Source organism: Hyla sarda, chromosome 7, assembly GCF_029499605.1.
Source record: "Hyla sarda isolate aHylSar1 chromosome 7, aHylSar1.hap1, whole genome shotgun sequence".
In the NCBI taxonomy this organism is placed as follows: domain Eukaryota; kingdom Metazoa; phylum Chordata; class Amphibia; order Anura; family Hylidae; genus Hyla; species Hyla sarda.
The window spans coordinates 97237508-97256315 of NC_079195.1; the positions used below are offsets into that span (position 1 = coordinate 97237508).

At 44.1% G+C, this 18808-nt stretch overlaps 1 protein-coding gene across 1 annotated transcript; it reads left to right on the forward strand.

Moving 5' to 3' along the window:
• The first annotated feature begins 7364 nt into the window (after positions 1-7364).
• Positions 7365-8995, forward strand: LOC130281795 (cholesterol 25-hydroxylase-like protein). Its single transcript, XM_056529423.1, has one exon. The coding sequence runs from the start codon at positions 7365-7367 to the stop codon at positions 8172-8174; it is 810 nt and encodes a 269-aa protein (XP_056385398.1). The 3' UTR covers positions 8175-8995.
• Positions 8996-18808: the final 9813 nt, after the last annotated feature.

Here is an 18808-nt window from a genome sequence, read left to right on the forward strand (position 1 = left end):
TTTTCAATTGAAATATTGTCCCACACATTGAGTCCATTGTACCTATGGAGCAAGCACACAGAGTATGGAACCAGACTGGCTCAAAATAACTTTTAATTTCTTTTATGTTTCCTCTTTTGTTTCCAGCACAATAATTATCAGCTCAGAGTACAGAATTTATTAGTTATCTAAAATAAACATTGAAGTTTTATGATTTATGAATGCATCTTTTTTTTAAGTTGATCCTATGTTTCATTATCTTTAGTTAAAAGAATGCTTTTGAATGCATTATAACAGGCTTGTATGTCCATCACATATGGCAGTGTTTCACAGCCTCCAGCTGTTGCAATTCTACAACTCCCATCATGCTCAGACAGCAAAAGACTATTCGGGCATGCTGGGAGTTGTAGTTTTGCACCCTGGTTGGGAAACACTGCCATGTGGGGATGCTTACTAGATCCGGGTGCTCTATTCTTTTCAAGAAATTCCTGAGATTTCGTCCTTCTCCGTGTTCTTTGTTAAATAAATTCCCACTATTGAACACCTATTTTCTTTTTTTTAACTATATAGGTCCAAATCTCTGTTTTAATTATGTTTTCTTATGTTTTTGCATACACCAGTGTATATGATTAGCAATAGCCACTGACATACACTGTGGAAATTTACACTAATAGCATAGGGCACCACACAAACTGCAAAGGGGAGCAGTAAGTATCAATAGTGAGCTCCTGTACAGTAATTGGCAATACCCTATGGCATTGGCAAAAGGAGGCAAGTCCTGATGCCAGGCATCACCACTTATACTCCTATACTATCTGCACCCTTCCCCTTTAACCAATCTGTACCTGGGGGGGACAGAGGTGATAAGAGCCAGAGGAGGCCACCACTGGGTTTCTAACCACCTAAATGCAATTATTGTTATTGACCACGGCACATAGAGTGTCAAACAGCTGGGCCAATGTGTATTCAGCAAGCTCCCACTCCACACCACCTTTCCCACATCATGACAAACGTGTACATGGAAAGGGTTAAACAGGATGTCCAAGATTAGAAAAAAAAAACAGTGCCACATTTGACTAGAGGATGGACATGATACTGCACCTTAACCCCATTCACTTCAATTGAGCTGACCTAGAATGGCAGGCACAACCCATGGGCATGTGTGGCACTGTTTCTAGAACAAAGACATATAACATATAACCTAATAAAGCCCCTTTACCTAGACAAAAAAAAAATGCAAATGTGGTGGCGGGTGAGGGTAATGTGCAGTTAACCTTTTCGTGATGCCAGGGCGTAGTTAACCTATACACCACCCAAGGTTGAGCCAGCTTCTCCTGGGCCAGGCATGGGGCAATTAGCACTCCTATGCAATGTTATGGAAAAATGTACTTTACTAAGGCAGTATAGATGATAAAATCCATTACAGCTCAGATTGGTATAAAGATAGGTGCAGGGTGAACCTTGGAAGCCTATCAGCTTGCTGGGACTTATAGTTGATTGTGCTGTATATGACTGACTTGCTGTATGGCAACCCACGCTTGACTTTAGTGACTTGTATGACTGATTTGACTGACTTGACTGACTTGAATTGAATTAAATTTCCAGGATTTTAGTGCTTTCCGCTAGGCTTGACATTCACCTGGGTAATGGCGTTATTCTTTAGCAGATGCATGGTTGCAGGATTAGACTTGAGGCCTCCTCAGAACACCTCACAGACTCACTTCAGACTGTACTTCAGCGTTAACTGGACTCTGAACTCCTACCACACTTTATGAGGGGAAGATTTAGAGCATTCCAATTGGGCAGAGATGTCACATGGTTCACCTCATACACACACCCCTAAAAACAGGGTTTCTAGGCTTTAGCAGGCTTAAAGCAACAGTTACACAGAAAATGATTATAAATTAACCATAGCATAACAATAGTTATTAGTTATAGAGTCCTGAGTAGTGTGAGCCCAAGACAGACACTGAAGGCAACATTTGCCACACAGGATGGGCAGTAAGCCATATTCTGTACTGGGTCACCACACAAATCCAAAATATTGCAAAAAAAGACAATAAAAATAACAAAACAAAAAACAACAACACTTAAATCAGATCCAATTCATGATGTTCATACTTATGTCATGCACTCTCAATCAGCAACATTGCACATATAACAGTTCCAGCCATAGTGCTTTAAAGCGGTACTCTGTTGCTAGACATATTGGGGGAGATTTATCAAAACCTGTGTAGAGGAAGAGTGGGGCAGTTGCCCATAGCAACCAATCAGATTGCTTCTTTCATTTTTCAAAGGCATCTTTAAAAATGAAAGAAGCGAGCTGATTTGTTGCTATGGGCAACTGCACCACTCTTCCTCTACACAGGTTTTGATAAATCTCCCCCATTATCCTTACTTATCTTCTGGTTTATGGAACCAATAGTGGTTGATGTAATCTGTGTTATGTGCTTTATCAAATGTATCTAAGATTATTGTGGTGTTTATTCACCATATTGGATTTATCTACTTTGTTCTTTTTTTCTATCATTTATGTTTAGTGGTACCCCTCGTTTTATGGGCTCGTATTAAAAGTTATATTTTAAATAATTCTATTTTTCTGTGATTAGACATATTATCCCCTATCCAAAGAATAGGGGATAAGATGTCTGAACGCAGGGGTCCGACCGCTCAGACCCCCGTGATTTCTGTGCAGACCTCCATTATGTTCAGAACGCTGGGTTTGGGTGGCCGTGGAACATAGCGTAAGGGTACAATCACACATACCACACATAGGAATAATATAGCAAACACATGAACAATGCACACCAGCTCTCACCCTCACTAATGTTCCTCTTGCACCGATAGCTTGGTGTCCCGGCCACTAATCCACATGCATATTATTTCTAAAAGGAATTATTTGGCAAAAGGAAACTTCAGTAAAACTTCAGTTCATTGAACCTCTTAAAAAACATGTAGATCTGTGGACATAAGAACTATTATCCGACACGTTTTGGTCAATGCAGAACCTTTACGCTAGGTTTCCAGACAGATTTTTTCTGGATTTTTTTTGTAAAACTACCACTGCAGTTTTTGAGCTAAAGTCAGAAGTGGATCCAGTTGGAAGGAGAAGTATGAGTTATTCCTTTATATTTCCCATTCCGTTTTAATGGCTTTAGCTCAAAAACAGCAGCGGCAGTTTTACAAAAAATATCAGAAAACATCTGTGTGGAAACCTAGCCTTCCAAAAGCATTTTTTAAATTAAAAAAGCAATTTGATTGGTTGCTATGGGCAACATAGAATTCCAACAACCATAACATTTTTATTTTATCATTGGCATAGGCATTTGAGGACTTGCCTTTTTTTAAATGGCATTATTAGGGCCCGTGTCATTTATTGACTCATTTTTTTTAGTTCCATTTTGAGTACATAAATGATTTATTTATTGACTTTTATTAAAAATTTTGGAGGCATGCTTTTTAATTGTTGCTTCAGTCATTACAATTGCAGAGGTACTAAATATTTTTATAAGTTAGCCAATTTTTCTAAATAACCTTGGTACATCTGTTTAAAAAAAAAAAAAAAAAACACCCCGATGAACCAAACCAACCGGAGATTGCCAATGCAATGCTTTAGCTCTCATAGATCTGCATTGAGGGGGCGTGTTAGCTGCCAATTTATGTGGTGGTAGAAAACACCCCATTTAGGAGAGCCCCCTCCCCTGTTTTTCAACACGTAAACATACAAAGAAGCATGTCAATGGAACAGGCACAATAACAGATCTAAAATAACAAGCAGAAGCGAGAGAGCTCCTCCATCACAAAAACACACAATTTGGGGTATCCGTACCTCAAAATGGCAACATAGGTACATAGGTCACATTAATTGACTAAGGCACTCCGGTATCTAGTTAGACATGGGGTGGACTGAATAAGAGGCAGGAATATATGCAGTACTGAAAAACAGGTACAGGTAAAAAAAAAAAGAATAGACAGAATGCAGGAGAAGGGAGAAGAAAGGATAAGAAGATTATGTACTTCAGTTGTTCTCTACTACACAGTACACTGCCTTATAGATTGGATGAAATGGCGTTTAAGCCTTCATGCGTTTTCTAGGAATTGTTTGTACAGTTCTTACTATGGAATATCTGATTTTGTTTGTATATGTGCTCTCTGGATGGCAAAGTGCTGTTGCATGTGTTGATAATAAATTATTATTATCCAACAAAGGCCTATTTATTTCCATTCTACCTTTGTTAACTAGTGGAATATAAAAAAAAAAAAAAAAAAAAAAGTCCTGCTCCATTATAAATCCATGCACAAAAGGGGTGTAAGAGCAAATCCACATGTTGCATAACTTAATATTAGGTGTGGTAACATGAAGGATCAAAAGATAAGTCAGAGTTGGAAATTCCACTGATAAATTTAGATTTCAATGAAGCTGCAGGAAGAAACATAGATGACCAAAGGAATAACTAGCTAAGCTTAATGTGACTGGAAGAACAATCTTTATGATTGAAAGAGACTGCAGGGTATATAGGAGTGCACTGCGAAAGGGCCTGAAGACATGGAATGTATGGTGAAAACTCATGCAGGATGTCATTCTACATCACACTACAATGTGCGGAAACATGGGATAGGAAACCATAAAAGTCTTGAAAGTAGTATGACCCAACTAGGATCAAAAACAGCACCAAAAGTGTAATATATGCTTCATGTTCCTCTTTTCTATATGTGTCTATCTATATATCTATCTATCTTTATCCTTGCAGATGAAAATCATAAAATGTTGCAGTATCTTGTAATACCTTTTTTATTGGACTAACAGCATTTTGTAGAGAAGATTTCCGTATTCCTCCCTTTATCAAGTCCAAAGCAAATCTAAGCTCACAAGCAGAAGACACAGGTTACATCTCACAAATATGCAGGGGTTAAGACAATAGAGGTGGAGAATTTACACTAAGATGGGCCATATCTTTATCCTTAAATTTTAAGCACCAATATTTGTAATCCCTAGGCTATGCTTTCTGTCTAACTATATATACAAAGAAAAGACAGTACTCCAAATCACTTCCAAAACAATTGGGGCTTTAGGAGGAATTTATCAATGGTGGGGAAGGCAAATAATTGTTCTACATCTTTAAAGGGGTACTCTGCCCCTAGACATCTTACCCCTATCCAAAGGAGAGGGGATAAGATATCAGATCGCAGGGGTCCCGCCGCTGGGAACCCATGTGACCTCTCCTGCAGCACCCTGTGTCATCTGCTGCACAGAGCGAACTTCACTCTGTGCCTGATGACTGGCGATACAGGGACCGGAGTATTGTGATGTCACTGCCCCTCCCCTTCCTGATGTAATGCCCCGCCCCCTCAATACAAGTCTATGGGAGTGGGCATGACGGCCACCACACCCCCTTCCATAGACTTGCATTGAGGGGGTGGGGCGTGAAGTCCTGAGGGGGCGGGCCGTGACTTCACAATACTCCGGCCCCTGTATCACCCGTCATCCGGCATGAAGCGAGATTCGCTTCGTGCAGCAGATGACATGGGGTGCTAGAGGAGAGATCCCTTTGGATAAGGGAAAAGATGTCTAGGGGCATAGTAACCCCTTTAATTTGTGTGGTGGTAATGTATATGTGCAACACATTTATTACATGGGGGCATACAATCTGAAAACATAGTACACATTTTTTTGAAATTCTTCTTCAGTACAACACTTTTTAAACATGCTGTCCACAGCCTGTTTTGTAGGCCAGGTCTGGATTGGTGTACCTTTGCAAAAAAATTAGGGCTTTGTGACAAATTGCACATCATGAATTCATGACCAATGCAAAAAGTTCAGCAGACTACAGAATGGCTACACAATTTTAGAAAAAGCTTTTACAGCAAAAGTAACAATGAAACGTCTCTAAACAGCAACTGAGACAAATCGTGCGATAAATCAACACCACAAAATCAGGGGGAAACCAATGATAAATTCCCCTTTCTAATCTCAAATGTACAACATCCCACCCAGTGCCTAAAGAAGCCTACAATATAGAGAGCTCAGACATCACACATTTGAGAAATAACATTCTTTTCACCTATTTTGAGTTGCTGCTTATAACATTTTATGCACCAAGCTTTTTAAAGGGGTACTCCCACCCTAGACATCTTATCCCCTATCCAAAGGATAGGGGATAATATATCTGACTGCGGGGGTCCCACCGCTTGGGACCCCCTCAATGTTGCATGTGGCACCCACCTGTTTCTTGTCCGTAAGCGCTGGAGGGTCTCGGTCGCGACCACTGGAATGGAAGTCCGTGATGTCAGGACTCCGCCCCTGTGTGACATCACGCCCCGTCCCCTCAATGCAAGTCTATGGGAGGGGGCGTGACGGCAGACATCTCCTTTGGATAGGGGATTAGATGTCTAGGGTGGGAGTACCCCTTTAAACTCTGGAGTCTACAATCCTTGAAAATGCCATAGACACATCTTCTACTAATACTCAAAAATCTTTGCTTACTAGCACCAACAAAGTCAAGGTCACTCATATTGAAATATATATTTTTTTTACTTTTACCATCAACTGTGCCTTTTGATACTAATTCCATAAAGTGGTACTCTGTTGGAAAACTATTTTTTACAAACAGATTTGTGAATTACTTTATTACTTTTTACTTTATCAGCTGCTGCATTCTACAGAGGATGTTGCATTGTTCTTTTCTGTCTGACCAGAGTGCTCTCTGCTGACACCCCTGTCCATGTGAGGAACTGTCCAGAGTAGGAGCAAATCCCCATAGCAAACCTATCCTGCTCAAGACAGTTCTCAACATGCACAGAGGTGTCAGCATAGAGCACTGTGGTCAGACAGAAAGGATATTCAAAAAGAAAAGAACTTCCTCTGGAGCATACAGCAGCTGATAAATACTAAGATTAATATTTTAAAATAGAAATAATTTACAATTCTGTTTAACTTTCTGGCACCAGTTGATTTGAAGAAAACAAAATAATAAAAACAAACAAAAAAAAAAAAGTTTTCCACCGGAGTGCGCAGATATCTCACATCACTTGCAGAAAATATCCTCTAAAAAGAATCAGTGTGAAATGAATGAATGTGACATGTTGAGATCTGTACTGCAGCAGGTGAAAAATAATGTAATGTGCAAGTATGTCAGTCACAGAGTGCTTTATATGACTATAAAATCTATGTATTATAACCGTAAGCATAATAAATTATCACTGTCAGATTTGCATGCTGTTCATGATTTAAAAAAAAGTTTTGTTTTGCATACGTCACTGCAATCCTTTCTTGGCAGTGGAAAATGAGCTGGGATTTCCCTGAAGTGGGCTGATGCTGATAGGCGGCAGGAAGTAGGAGGTCTATAAATACTGCACAGCAGACGTGTGAGAGCACAATACTCAGAATGAACTGCAGCGTGCAGGCACAACTTCCAGAGTCAGGCTCAGTCCTACTTCAGCCAATATGGGACTTTGTCAGATCGAAAGAACATCTGGTTAGTTCACCTCTCTATCCAGTTATTTTCTCGTTCACAGTCTACATGTTCTTCTGTCTTCCCTACCTAGCACTGGATGCTCTGTGCCACCAAATACCTGCTTTGAAGAAATACCAAGTACAGCCAAAGTCCAGACCTACCTTGGCTATGGTGCTTTACTGCCTGGCACACACCGTGTACAGCCATTTGGTATATATATGTCCACTGTCTGTTGCTTACTGGTACTGGAGACCCGTGTGTTTTCCAGCTGTGGCACCAGACTTTCACCGATTTATACTGGACATCATTGCCTGTCTACTTCTATTTGACTTCCAGTATTTTGCTTGGCATCTGCTGCATCACAAGATTCCCTGGCTGTATAAGACATTTCACAAGATGCATCATAAGTACACTGCTACTTTTGTGTTGGCTACACAATATTCCAGTGCGTGGGAGATGCTGTCTCTTGGATTCTTTGCAAATGTCAGTCCCATCTTGCTGAATTGCCATCCAATGACTGAAATGGCCATCTTCATCATCCATATCTACCTGTCTGTCGAAGATCATTGTGGCTATGACTTGCCATGGTCTACACACAGGTTAATACCATTCGGCATATGTGGTGGACCAAGTCATCATGATCTCCACCATGAAAAGTTTGTGTCCAATTATGCTCCTTATTTCACCCACTGGGACAAGTTGTTTAATACACTAGCACAGAAGAAAACTAAGAAGCCTTAAAAAATATGCAACTACCGCCAAGACTGAACAAATGGTCAGAACTTGACCCTCACCTGCATTTCAGGACTAAGTGAGTAGATGCATCATAAGCTCTATCTGTGATTGTGTCTTCAGTGATGAATTGTCAGCAAGTGGTGCAAGAACAATGCCATGTACTATCTCCCTGCTTCTTGGCCATCAAGAACCATGAACAGTATGATGAACGTCACTTTCATCACATGTACTTGCATCATACTTTACATTACCTGTGCAACAAAGAACTGTGAATAGAGGAAAAAAGAGTTTTAGTCATAACCTGAGTATTTATTTATTTATAGTACGTTGATGTGCAGTTTAATGCATAAATTCATTGTACAATTATTTATTATATAATTATAAATATTTATAAATATTATATGTATGTAAGATGTGTTATAGATCTTTTTTTATAACTGTAAAGTAAAAATGATGATACTAATTCTATAAAGCTATTAGTTTGGTTTACTATAACCACATAGTAAGAACATTGGGTTAAAGAATGTGCTTACGACGGGAAAAAGTAGGTGTTAATAGACTGTGCACGTGTCATAATGACTGAATATGCAATCGTAGAGAACTGAATTTGTTCATTGCTGCTTTTTATTGCATCGTAACAGCTGACAAAACCACAGGATGACATTGAAAAAAGAGCAGTGTAAAATGGCAAACTCTACTCTGCTACAGTACATCTGTTTATAATGAAAGCTAAAGAGGGTTATTCTATTTATTGATGTAAAGGCTCTGGAAAGTGTTAACAGAAGGATATTAGGAAAGTGTTATTAAAAGAATATTGGGAAAGTGTTTTTAGAAGGATACTAGTAAAGTGTTAAGAAACTGGTGAAATATATTTGAATACGATACATTGAAAGAAAAAGAAGGTTTCTGCAACATGAATAATAATTTGCTGGAAAAATTATTTTCTTGAATGGGAAAAATGTGTAGATTCATTGATGACAATTTGCACTGAACACAGCTGGCTGTGTTATCTTTTATAAATATTTTGTAATAGTGTTGTAAATTATAAATGTTTTTTTTTATTACAACGTATACATGTTATATATTTGTACAATTATGGATCAAAAATTATTAAACACATTTTTTTTTTAAATGAATATTATTGTCTTTACTATTTGGCTGGATGCACTGTCCACAGTGTTCGGGCATGTGAATGTATAAAATAGATGATACATTAAAGTGTAGCACAAGCAGGGCTCAGTATACTAAGGACAAGCAGGGCTCTGTACACTGAGGACAAGCAGGGCTCTGTACACTGAGGACAAGCAGGGCTCTGTATGTACACTGAGGACAAGCAGGGCTCTGTACACTGAGGAGAAGCAGGGCTCTGTACACTGAGGACAAGGAGGGCTCTGTACACTGAGGACAAGCAGGGCTCTGTGCACTGAGGACAAGCAGGGCTCTGTATGTACACTAAGGACAAGCAGGGCTCTGTACACTGAGGATAAGCAGGGCTCTGTACACTGAGAACAAGCAGGGCTCTGTGCACTGAGGACAAGCAGGGCTCTGTACACTGAGGACAAGCAGGGCTCTGTACACTGAGGACAAGCAGGGCTCTGTACACTGAGGACAAGCATGGCTCTGTATGTACACTGAGGACAAGCAGGGCTCGGTACACTGAGGACAAGCGGGACTCTGTACAATGAGGACAAGCAGGGCTTTGCGCACTGAGGACAAGCAGGGCTCTGTATGTACACTGAGGACAAGCAGGGCTCTGTACACTGAGGACAAGCAGGGCTCTGTACACTAAGGACAAAAAGGGCTCTGTACACTGAGGACAAGCAGGGCTCTGTGCACTCAGGACAAGCAGGGCTCTGTACACTGAGGACAAGCAGGGCTCTGTACACTGAGGACAAGCAGGGTTCTGTGCAGTGAGGACAAGCAGAGTTCTGTATGTACACTGAGGACAAGCAGGGCTCTATACACTGAGGACAAGCAGGGTTCTGTACACTGAGGACAAGCAGGGCTCTGTACACTGATGACAAGCAGGGCTCTGTGCAGTGAGGACAAGCAGGGCTCTGTATGTACACTGAGGACAAGCAGGGCTCTGTACACTGAGGACAAGCAGGGCTCTGTACACTGAGGACAAAAATGGCTCTGTACACTGAGGACAAGCAGGGCTCTGTGCACTCAGGACAAGCAGGGCTCTGTGCACTGAGAACAAGCAGGGCTCTGTATACTAAGGACAAGCAGGGCTCTGTGAACTGAGGACAAGCAGGGCTCTGTACACTGACAAGCAGGGCTCTGTATACTAAGGACAAGCAGGGCTCTGTGCACTGAGGACAAGAAGGGCTCTGTATACTAAGGACAAACAGGGCTCTGTATACAAAGGGCAAGCAGGGCTCTGTGCACTGAGGACAAGCTATGCTCTGTGCACTGAGGATAAGCAGTGCTCTGTATACTAAGGACAAGCAGGGCTGTATACTAAGGACAAGCAGGGCTCCGCACTAAGGACAAGTAGGGCTCTGTATACTTAGGACAAGCAGGGTTCTTTGCACTGAGGACAAGCAGGGCTCTGTGCAGTGAGACTCTGTGACATGCTCCCAGCTCACACAGCAGGATGATTGACAAGCGAGGAGCCTGCACAGAGCCCTGCTTGTCCTACCCACACCTCCTGCATTCGGTCCCCTCACAGGCAATTGCTGAAGTGACCGTCTGCAAATCAATAAGCTGGGTGGGCACTTGTGACACAGTACAGGCTATGAAGGGGGTGCATATAAAATTGTGGGGGCATGTTCAGCGCTGCTTGTATTGAGACCATATATATGTAATTATATGGCTGCTGCCACCCTTACATCCTTTAACCCCTACTGACTGCATTAAAGGGGTACTACACTGCCCCAGGATCTGAAACATTTAGTTCCAAATGCTGGGTGCGGGGTTTGTGATGTCACGACCATGTTCCTTGTGACATCACACCATGCATCCTCAATGCAAGTCTATGCGGCATCCAGGACTCATGGTCTCTGCTGTCATCTATGTATCCATTGCAGGTCCCCAGGTCCACAGAGCTGTTCTCCGCTGTCTTGTTGGTGCTGTGCAACAAGTGGAAGCAGAAGATATTGCCACACAGTATTGTGAAGAAGGCCCTGGGACCACACAGCACTGTAAACTCTGGCAGACACGGGGACAACACAGCACTGGTAGCGAAGACTGACAAGGCTGTGGAGAAAAACTCCACTGCCATATGGTATGATGTAGTAGGAGTTAAAGGGCTACTCCGCTGCTCAACGTTTGGAACAAACTGTTCCGAATGCTGGAACTTGTGACTTCATTGCCCCACCCCTCATGACGCCCCCCCTCAATCCAAGTCTATGGGTGGGGGCGTGACAGCAGTTACACCCCCTCCCATAGACTTGCATTGAGGGGGTGGGGTGTGACATCATGAGGGGGTGGGCCGTGATATCACGAGGGGGCGGCGCTGGCTCCAGCATTCGGAACAGTTTGTTCAAAACGCTGAGCAGTGGAATACCCCTTTAATGCAGTTAGTAGGGGTTAATTAATAAGAGGGTGGAGCAGCTGCCATGTGTACATGCATATGGACTCAATACAGGCAGCGCGGAACACCGCCCTCTCACAATTTTACATTCGCTCCTCTCCTCACAGCCTGCACACAGCACACAATGTAATGAAGTGCCCACCCATCTGATGGATTTGCAGACTGAAATCAGATGAAAATAAAAATTCCTATACTCCCATATCTCAAAAATAGGTACCGTATATACTCGAGTATAAGCCGAGTTTTCCAGTCCGATTTTTCATGCTGAAAATGCCCCCCTCGGCTTATACTCGAGTGAAAAAAAAAAAAGGAGCGCTTAAGACATACCGGTGGGAGAGGGGTGCGGGGGGGCATCCATCTACACTGCTGGGATGTCCGCATTCCGGTGGGAAGGGTGAGCCGGTCTGGGCCGTCCATCTTCATCGGGAGGCCCTCTTCTCCGCACCGGGTCGTCCCCGCTCTAGTGACACTGTATTGACGCCGCCATGCATGGACGTCCATGCGCAGCAGAAATGTGACGTCAGGGGCGTCCCTGCGCACGGACGTCTGCTGTGCACAGACATCCCTGCGTGTCATCATCAATACAGCGTCACTAGTCCGGGGACTGCCCACAGCGGAGAAGAGGGCCTCCCGGTGAAGATGGATGGCCCGGACCGGCTCACCCTCCCTACCGGAATGCGGACGGTCCTTGTAGTGAAGATGGACGGCCCGGCTCAACCTCCCCACCCTCCCCAGACAGTCCCTGCAGCTACTAGAGCATCAACTGGGGAGGTGAGGAGACAACGAAAGTGGGGTCTGGATGATGACAGGGGGATATGGATAGGGGGTGATATGGACAGGAGGGGGGCTGGATGATGACAGAGGAGGGGGATGATGGATGATGACAGAGGAGGGGGATGATGGATGATGACGGGGAGGGGGGATGATGACGGGGGATGATGTATTTCCCACCCTAGGCTTATACTTGAGTCAATAAGTTTTCCTAGGTTTTTGGGGTGAAATTAGGGGCCTCAGCTTATATTCGGGTCAGCTTATACTCTAAGATATACGGTATGTGGTAAGACTTCCCTAACCTCTCTGCACATACGGGTCAAAACTGAGCCAACCGGAGTCACCGTTTGACTCCGGTCGGGTCATTAAAGTAAATGGAATCACGGGCTGATCCGGCCGGGGTACGGGAGCGCCCGGTTTGCCCCTCCCCTCGCCGGATCCGGCACCCGTATGTACAAAACGTGGTGTGAATGCACCCTTACTGTGAGATGAAAATAACCCTTTAAACTAGGGACCACAGCCATACTTCCCAAATTTTGCTGAGAGCAAAGAGGAACAAGCCACGCCCCTTATCCACACAGCCACACCCCTAGGGAGTGGAGTCTAAGGTGCCGCTGGTTTTCACCACAGCCCGCCGCAAAGTGGATGGACTTGCTGCGGCAGGCAGAACCCATGTCGCTACCCCTGATACAACTCCTCCACACAGGCTGCCGTGGTGAAGCGTGGCATAGAAAGGAAAGGCAAACTCGTAGTCGGGGACAGGCAGGAAGGTCAGGACAGGCAGCACTGGAGCGTGGTCAGAAAACTTAGCAAGGTGGTCAGGTACACAGTATGGCAGAACACAAATATGGAACGCTTTCTCTAAGACTGTGGGGCATAAACTTCCGACAGGGTTTAAAGGAAGTGCAGACATAAATAGGGGCAGGAAACAATGAGGACCAATTAGTAGTGTACTGGCCCTTTAACCCCTTAACGACGAAGGACGTATATTTACGTCCTCCGCCGGCACCCGCGATATGCCGCGGGGTCACGCGGTGTCCCCGCGTCATATCGGGTCGGTCCTGGCGGCTATCAACGGCCGGGACCAGCGGCTAATACAGGACATCACCGATCGCGGTGATGCCCTGTGTTAACCCTTCAGACACGGCGATCAAAGCTGACCGCCGCGTCTGAAGTGAAAGTAATCCGGCTGAAATCGCGGCATCCCGAACAGCTTACAGGACACTGGGAGGGCCTTTACCTGCCTCCTCGGTGTCCGATCGACGAATGACTGCTCCGTGCCTGAGATCCAGACAGGAGCAGTCAAGCGCCGATAACACTGATCACAGGCGTGTTAATACACGCCAGTGATCAGCATAAGAGATCAGTGTGCACAGTGTTATAGGTCCCTATGGGACCTATAACACTGCAAAAAAAAAAAGTAAAATATAAAGTGTTAATAAAGGTAATTTAACCCCTTCCCTAATAAAAGTTTTAATCACCCCCCTTTTCCCATAAAAAAATAAAACAGTGTAAATAAAAATAAACATATATGGTATAGCCGCATGCGTAAATGTCCGAACTATAAAAATATATAGTTAATTAAACCGCACGGTCAATGGCGTACGCTCCAAAAAATTTGTTGCACAATGATTTTTTTTTCTGTTTCGCCGTGAATTTTTGGGTAAAATGACTAATGCCACTGCAAAGTAGAATTGGTGATGCAAAGAATAAGCCATAATATGGATTTTTAGGAGAAAATATAAAGGGTTATGATTTTTAAAAGGTAAGGAGGAAAAAACGAAAGTGCAAAAACTGAAAAACCCTGCGTCCTTAACCCCTTAAGGACCCGGGGTTTTTCCATTTTTGCATTTTCGTTTTTTCCTCCTTACCTTTAAAAAATCAAAACTCTTTCAATCTTTCACCTAAAAATCCATCTGATGGCTTATTTTTTGCGTCACCAATTCTACTTTGTAATGACGTCAGTCATTTTACCCAAAAATCTACGGCAAAACGGAAAAAAAAATCAATGTGAGACAAAAGTGGAAAAAAAAACGCCATTTTGTAAACTTTAGGGGCTTCCGTTTCTGCACAGTACATTTTGCGGTAAAAATTACACCTTCTTTTTATTCTGTAGGTCCATACGGTTAAAATGATTTTGTCGTACTTCTGGAAAAAATCAAAACTACATGCAGAAAAATTTATACGTTTAAAATTGTCATCTTCTGATCTGAAGTTTTTAGCGGTACCATTTTTGCATTGATAGGACTTATTGATCGGGACTTGATAGGACTTTTTATTCATTTTTTTCATGATATAAAAAGTTACCAAAAATGCACTATTTTGGACTTTGGATTTTTTTTGCGCGCACGCAATTGACCATGCGGTTTAATTAATTATATATTTTTATAATTCGGACATTTCCGTACACGGTGATACCACATATGTTTATTTTTATTTACACAGTTTTTTTTATGGGAAAAGGGGAGGGGTTAAATGATCTTTATTCACTTTTTTTCACCTTTTTTTTTTTGCAGTGTTATAGGTCCCATAGGGACCTATAACACTGCACACACTGATCTTTCACATTGATCACTGGTTTCTCATAAGAAACCAGTGATCGATGATTCTGCCGCTTGACTGCTCATGCCTGGATCTCAGGCACTGAGCAGTCATTCGGCGATCGGACAGCAAGGAGGCAGGTAGGGACCCTCCAGCTGTCCTGTAAGCTGTTCGGGATGCTGCGATTTCACCGCGGCTATCCCGAACAGCTCCCTGAGCTAACCGGCATGGTTTCACTTTCATTTTAGACGCAGCGTTCAACTAAAGGGTTAATAGCACGCGCGCTATTAACCATGGGTCCCGGCCATTGTTAGAGGCCGGGCCCGACCCGCTATGATGTGTGGCCCCGCGTTATAGATCGGTAGTGGACTCAGGGCGTACAGGTACGCCCTGGGTCCTTAACAGGTTAAGGGGTTAAATTTCAGAGAGCTTCAGGCAGGAAGGACAGAGGAGTCACGGGGAAGGTAACGGGCAGTGGGCTGGGTGCTAATGCATCGTGGGATGCGAATCGCTGTGCAGACCGCGCCAGACAGCAGAGAAGGAGTGCGCCCATACGACGCTACTCCTAACACTGCTATACTCACAGACTGAAAACCCCCATCATAACCACTACAGACCATATAAGTGATTACATACAGTTATGTCAGGTGGATGACAACAACCACCATCATTACCCCTACAGACTATATAAGAGATTACATACAGTTAAATCAGGTGACTGACAACAGCCCAATCATCACCACTACAGACTATATAAGTGATTACGTACAGTTACATCTGCTGACGTCTTCTCTGATCAGTCGTTCACTTTCCTTTTTCTTCTACATCTCAGACCGCCATGGTGATTTCTTCCGGCTAGAACTCATTTCTGGACAAACATGGCAGTGGAAAAAACATATAGTCCCTGCACTCAGCAAAAGACCCCCACATTAGGTAGGCAGCAGATGTTCCCCACATTAGGTAGACAGCAGAAGACCCCTACATTATGTAGGCAGCAGATGCCCTCCACATTAGGTTGGCAGCAGATGTCCACATTAGGTTGAAAGCAGATGTCCCCCCTATAGTAGGCGGCAGTTTCCTCACATAGTAGGTGGCAGTTGTCCCACTAATAGTAGGTGGCAGTTGCCCCCCATAGTAGGCGGAAGTTGTCCCCCCCCATAGTAGGCAGAAGTTGTCCCCCCCATAGTAGGCGGCAGTTGTCCCCCCCATAGTAGGTGGCAGTTGTCCCCCCCATAGTAGGCGGCAGTTGCCCCCCCATAGTAGGTGGCAGTTGTCCCACTAATAGTAGGTGGCATTTGCCCCCCATAGTAGGCGGAAGTTGTCCCCCCCATAGTAGGCTGCAGTTGTCCCCCCCATAGTAGGCAGCGTTGTCCCCACATAGTAGGCTGCAGTTGTCCCCCCATAGTAGGCGGCAGTTGCCCCCCCATAGTAGGTGGTAGTACCCACATAGTAGGTGGCAGTACCCCCATAGTAGGCGGCAGTTTCCCCATAGTAGACGGCACTATCCCCATAGTAGATGGCACTACCCCCATAGTAGGCGGAAGTTTCCCCACAGTAGGCAGCAGAATCACCCCATATTAGGCAGCAGATTCCTCACATAGTAGGCAGCAGATTCCCCCCGTTGTAGGTAGAAGATTCCCACCATAGTAGGCAGCAGTTTCCCCCCTAGTAGACAGCAGTTCCCCCTAGTAGGCAGCAGCATTTCTCCATTGAAGCATCAGCAGTTCCCCCATAGTAGGCAACAGCAGTTCCCCCATAGTAAACAGCAGCAGTTTCCCCCATATTAGGCAGCAGTGTCCCCCATATTAGCCAGCAGCAGTCCCTCCACCTCTCTCTCTTCCCGCCTACTTACCTCTTGTGGCTCTTCTGTTCTCTTTCTCTGTTGGCTCCTGCGGCTCAGTGCAGCCTCTTCTTTCCTTTTCCTCTGCACTCCGTTTTTTGATGATGTCACTCATGCGCTGGAGCTGCCGGAGTGCAGAGGAATAACTCAGCCTCTTGTTTTTGCTGGCTTACTGTAGCCATGGGCACAAGACTGACTAACAATGGGAGGAGCCAATGGCTCTTTACCCTGTCAAACTTCCCACCGAGCATCACATTCAACTGTAGATGCCTCATTAGGCAGTTAAATGCTGGACATGTGAGGGCTATTCCGGGATGGCAGGACATCACCCCAAAAGAATGTCCCGCCTGATCCGGGATGGTTGGGAGCTATAACCCCAGCTACAGGGCTTTTCATGTTCCTTCTTTGCCTACATGGATTTCATCTCAGTGTCCTCTGGCTACATCTCACACCAGGCTTACTAATAAAAATGAAGTGTGTGTGAATAGGAATTGCTAGGACTGATGTGAGAGATACACTCTGTGTACAGCTGACATTACGCACACATCAGGGGAGTAACTATAGTGAGTGCAGAGTGTACAGCTGCACTCGGGCTCAGGACCCTGAGGCAGAGGCGTAACTTGTAGCTTCTGGGCCCCAATGCAAAATCTGCAACATGGCCAGATGTGCAATTTATAATATTGGTCTCTTATGGGGCAGACTGGCCTTAAAGCGTACCTGTCAGATCTCACAAAAAAAAAAAAAAACTGCTCTGTTACTCAGTATCTCATCCTGATCATGTACGTATAATTTTTGTCTCAATCACCCATAATTCACTAAAATATTGCATATTAACACTGCTCACTGTCTTTTCCATCTTGTCAAAGGGAGGGGGCGTGTCCATCTCTTGCCTGCACTGTGATGACTCCTCCCCCTCCCTCACTCTGCTGACTCACTGCTCTCTGGAGCCTGGCAGCCCTGCTCTGTAACCCTTTCATCTCTGGATTTATGATGTACACACACACACACACTCACAATGATTGTTGGAGACTGCCTGTACTCTACCACCAAAGACAATATGGTGAGTGTATAACTTAGATCTTCCTATGTCATTCATGTGTATCATCCTTTGCCAGTCCTGTAATTCTGGGATTGGAGGTACAGTATTTGGATAACTCTTTTTTTTGCAGCAGTGTTGCCTTCAGCTGTGTGCCTACAGCTTTTGCAAAACTACAACTCCCAGCATACCCAGACATCCTTTGACTATCCAAGCGTGCTTGGAGTTGTAGTTCTGCAACAACTGGAAGCACATGTTTGGTAAAGCTCTGTGTTACAGCAGTGTTGCTGCAGGCTGTGTTCCTCCTGCAGTCTTACCAATCAGCCATCTCGTGTCCATGACCCTTGGACACACTCATGCTGCTGTAGGTCTCATCAGTGTCCCAGGAGGTATGAGGCCCCTAGTGGTGGGATTTTCAAAGGCGTTTTCTTTATGTGACAATGTGACATTTAAAAAAAAAAAATAAGTACATCGGAAAAATGATAGTTTTGTCAAGATGTACAACATATAAAAAGTTTTTTTTTATATCTGACAGTGTCCATTTAAGGCTTCCTTAGGCACCAGGGCCTCAGTGTGACTCCTACCTTTGCACCCCCTATAGTTATGCCCAGGGGCATTACTAAGGCCCACACAAGTCAACATACTGTACTGTGACTTCATTGTGTATTTTCCCTGCACTGTGACATCACTGTTTATATTATCCCTGCACTGTAACATCACTGTGGGTATTATTGCTGTACTGTGACATCACTGTGGTTATTATCCCTGTACTGTGTAACCTGCCAGCCATGTGGTAATCCTCTGTTCTGCACTCTCAGGTCTATTCTCTGACCCCAGCATGCCTATATTTCTGTCTGGGATCACATGGGGGGAGTAGCTAAACAGGCAAGCTGAGATTGCGGAGTGTATGGCAG

Excerpts from the sequence above, each read along its gene's own strand:
- LOC130281795 (XM_056529423.1), top strand. The coding sequence starts at position 7,365 with ATGAACTGCAGCGTGCAGGCACAACTTCCAGAGTCAGGCTCAGTCCTA.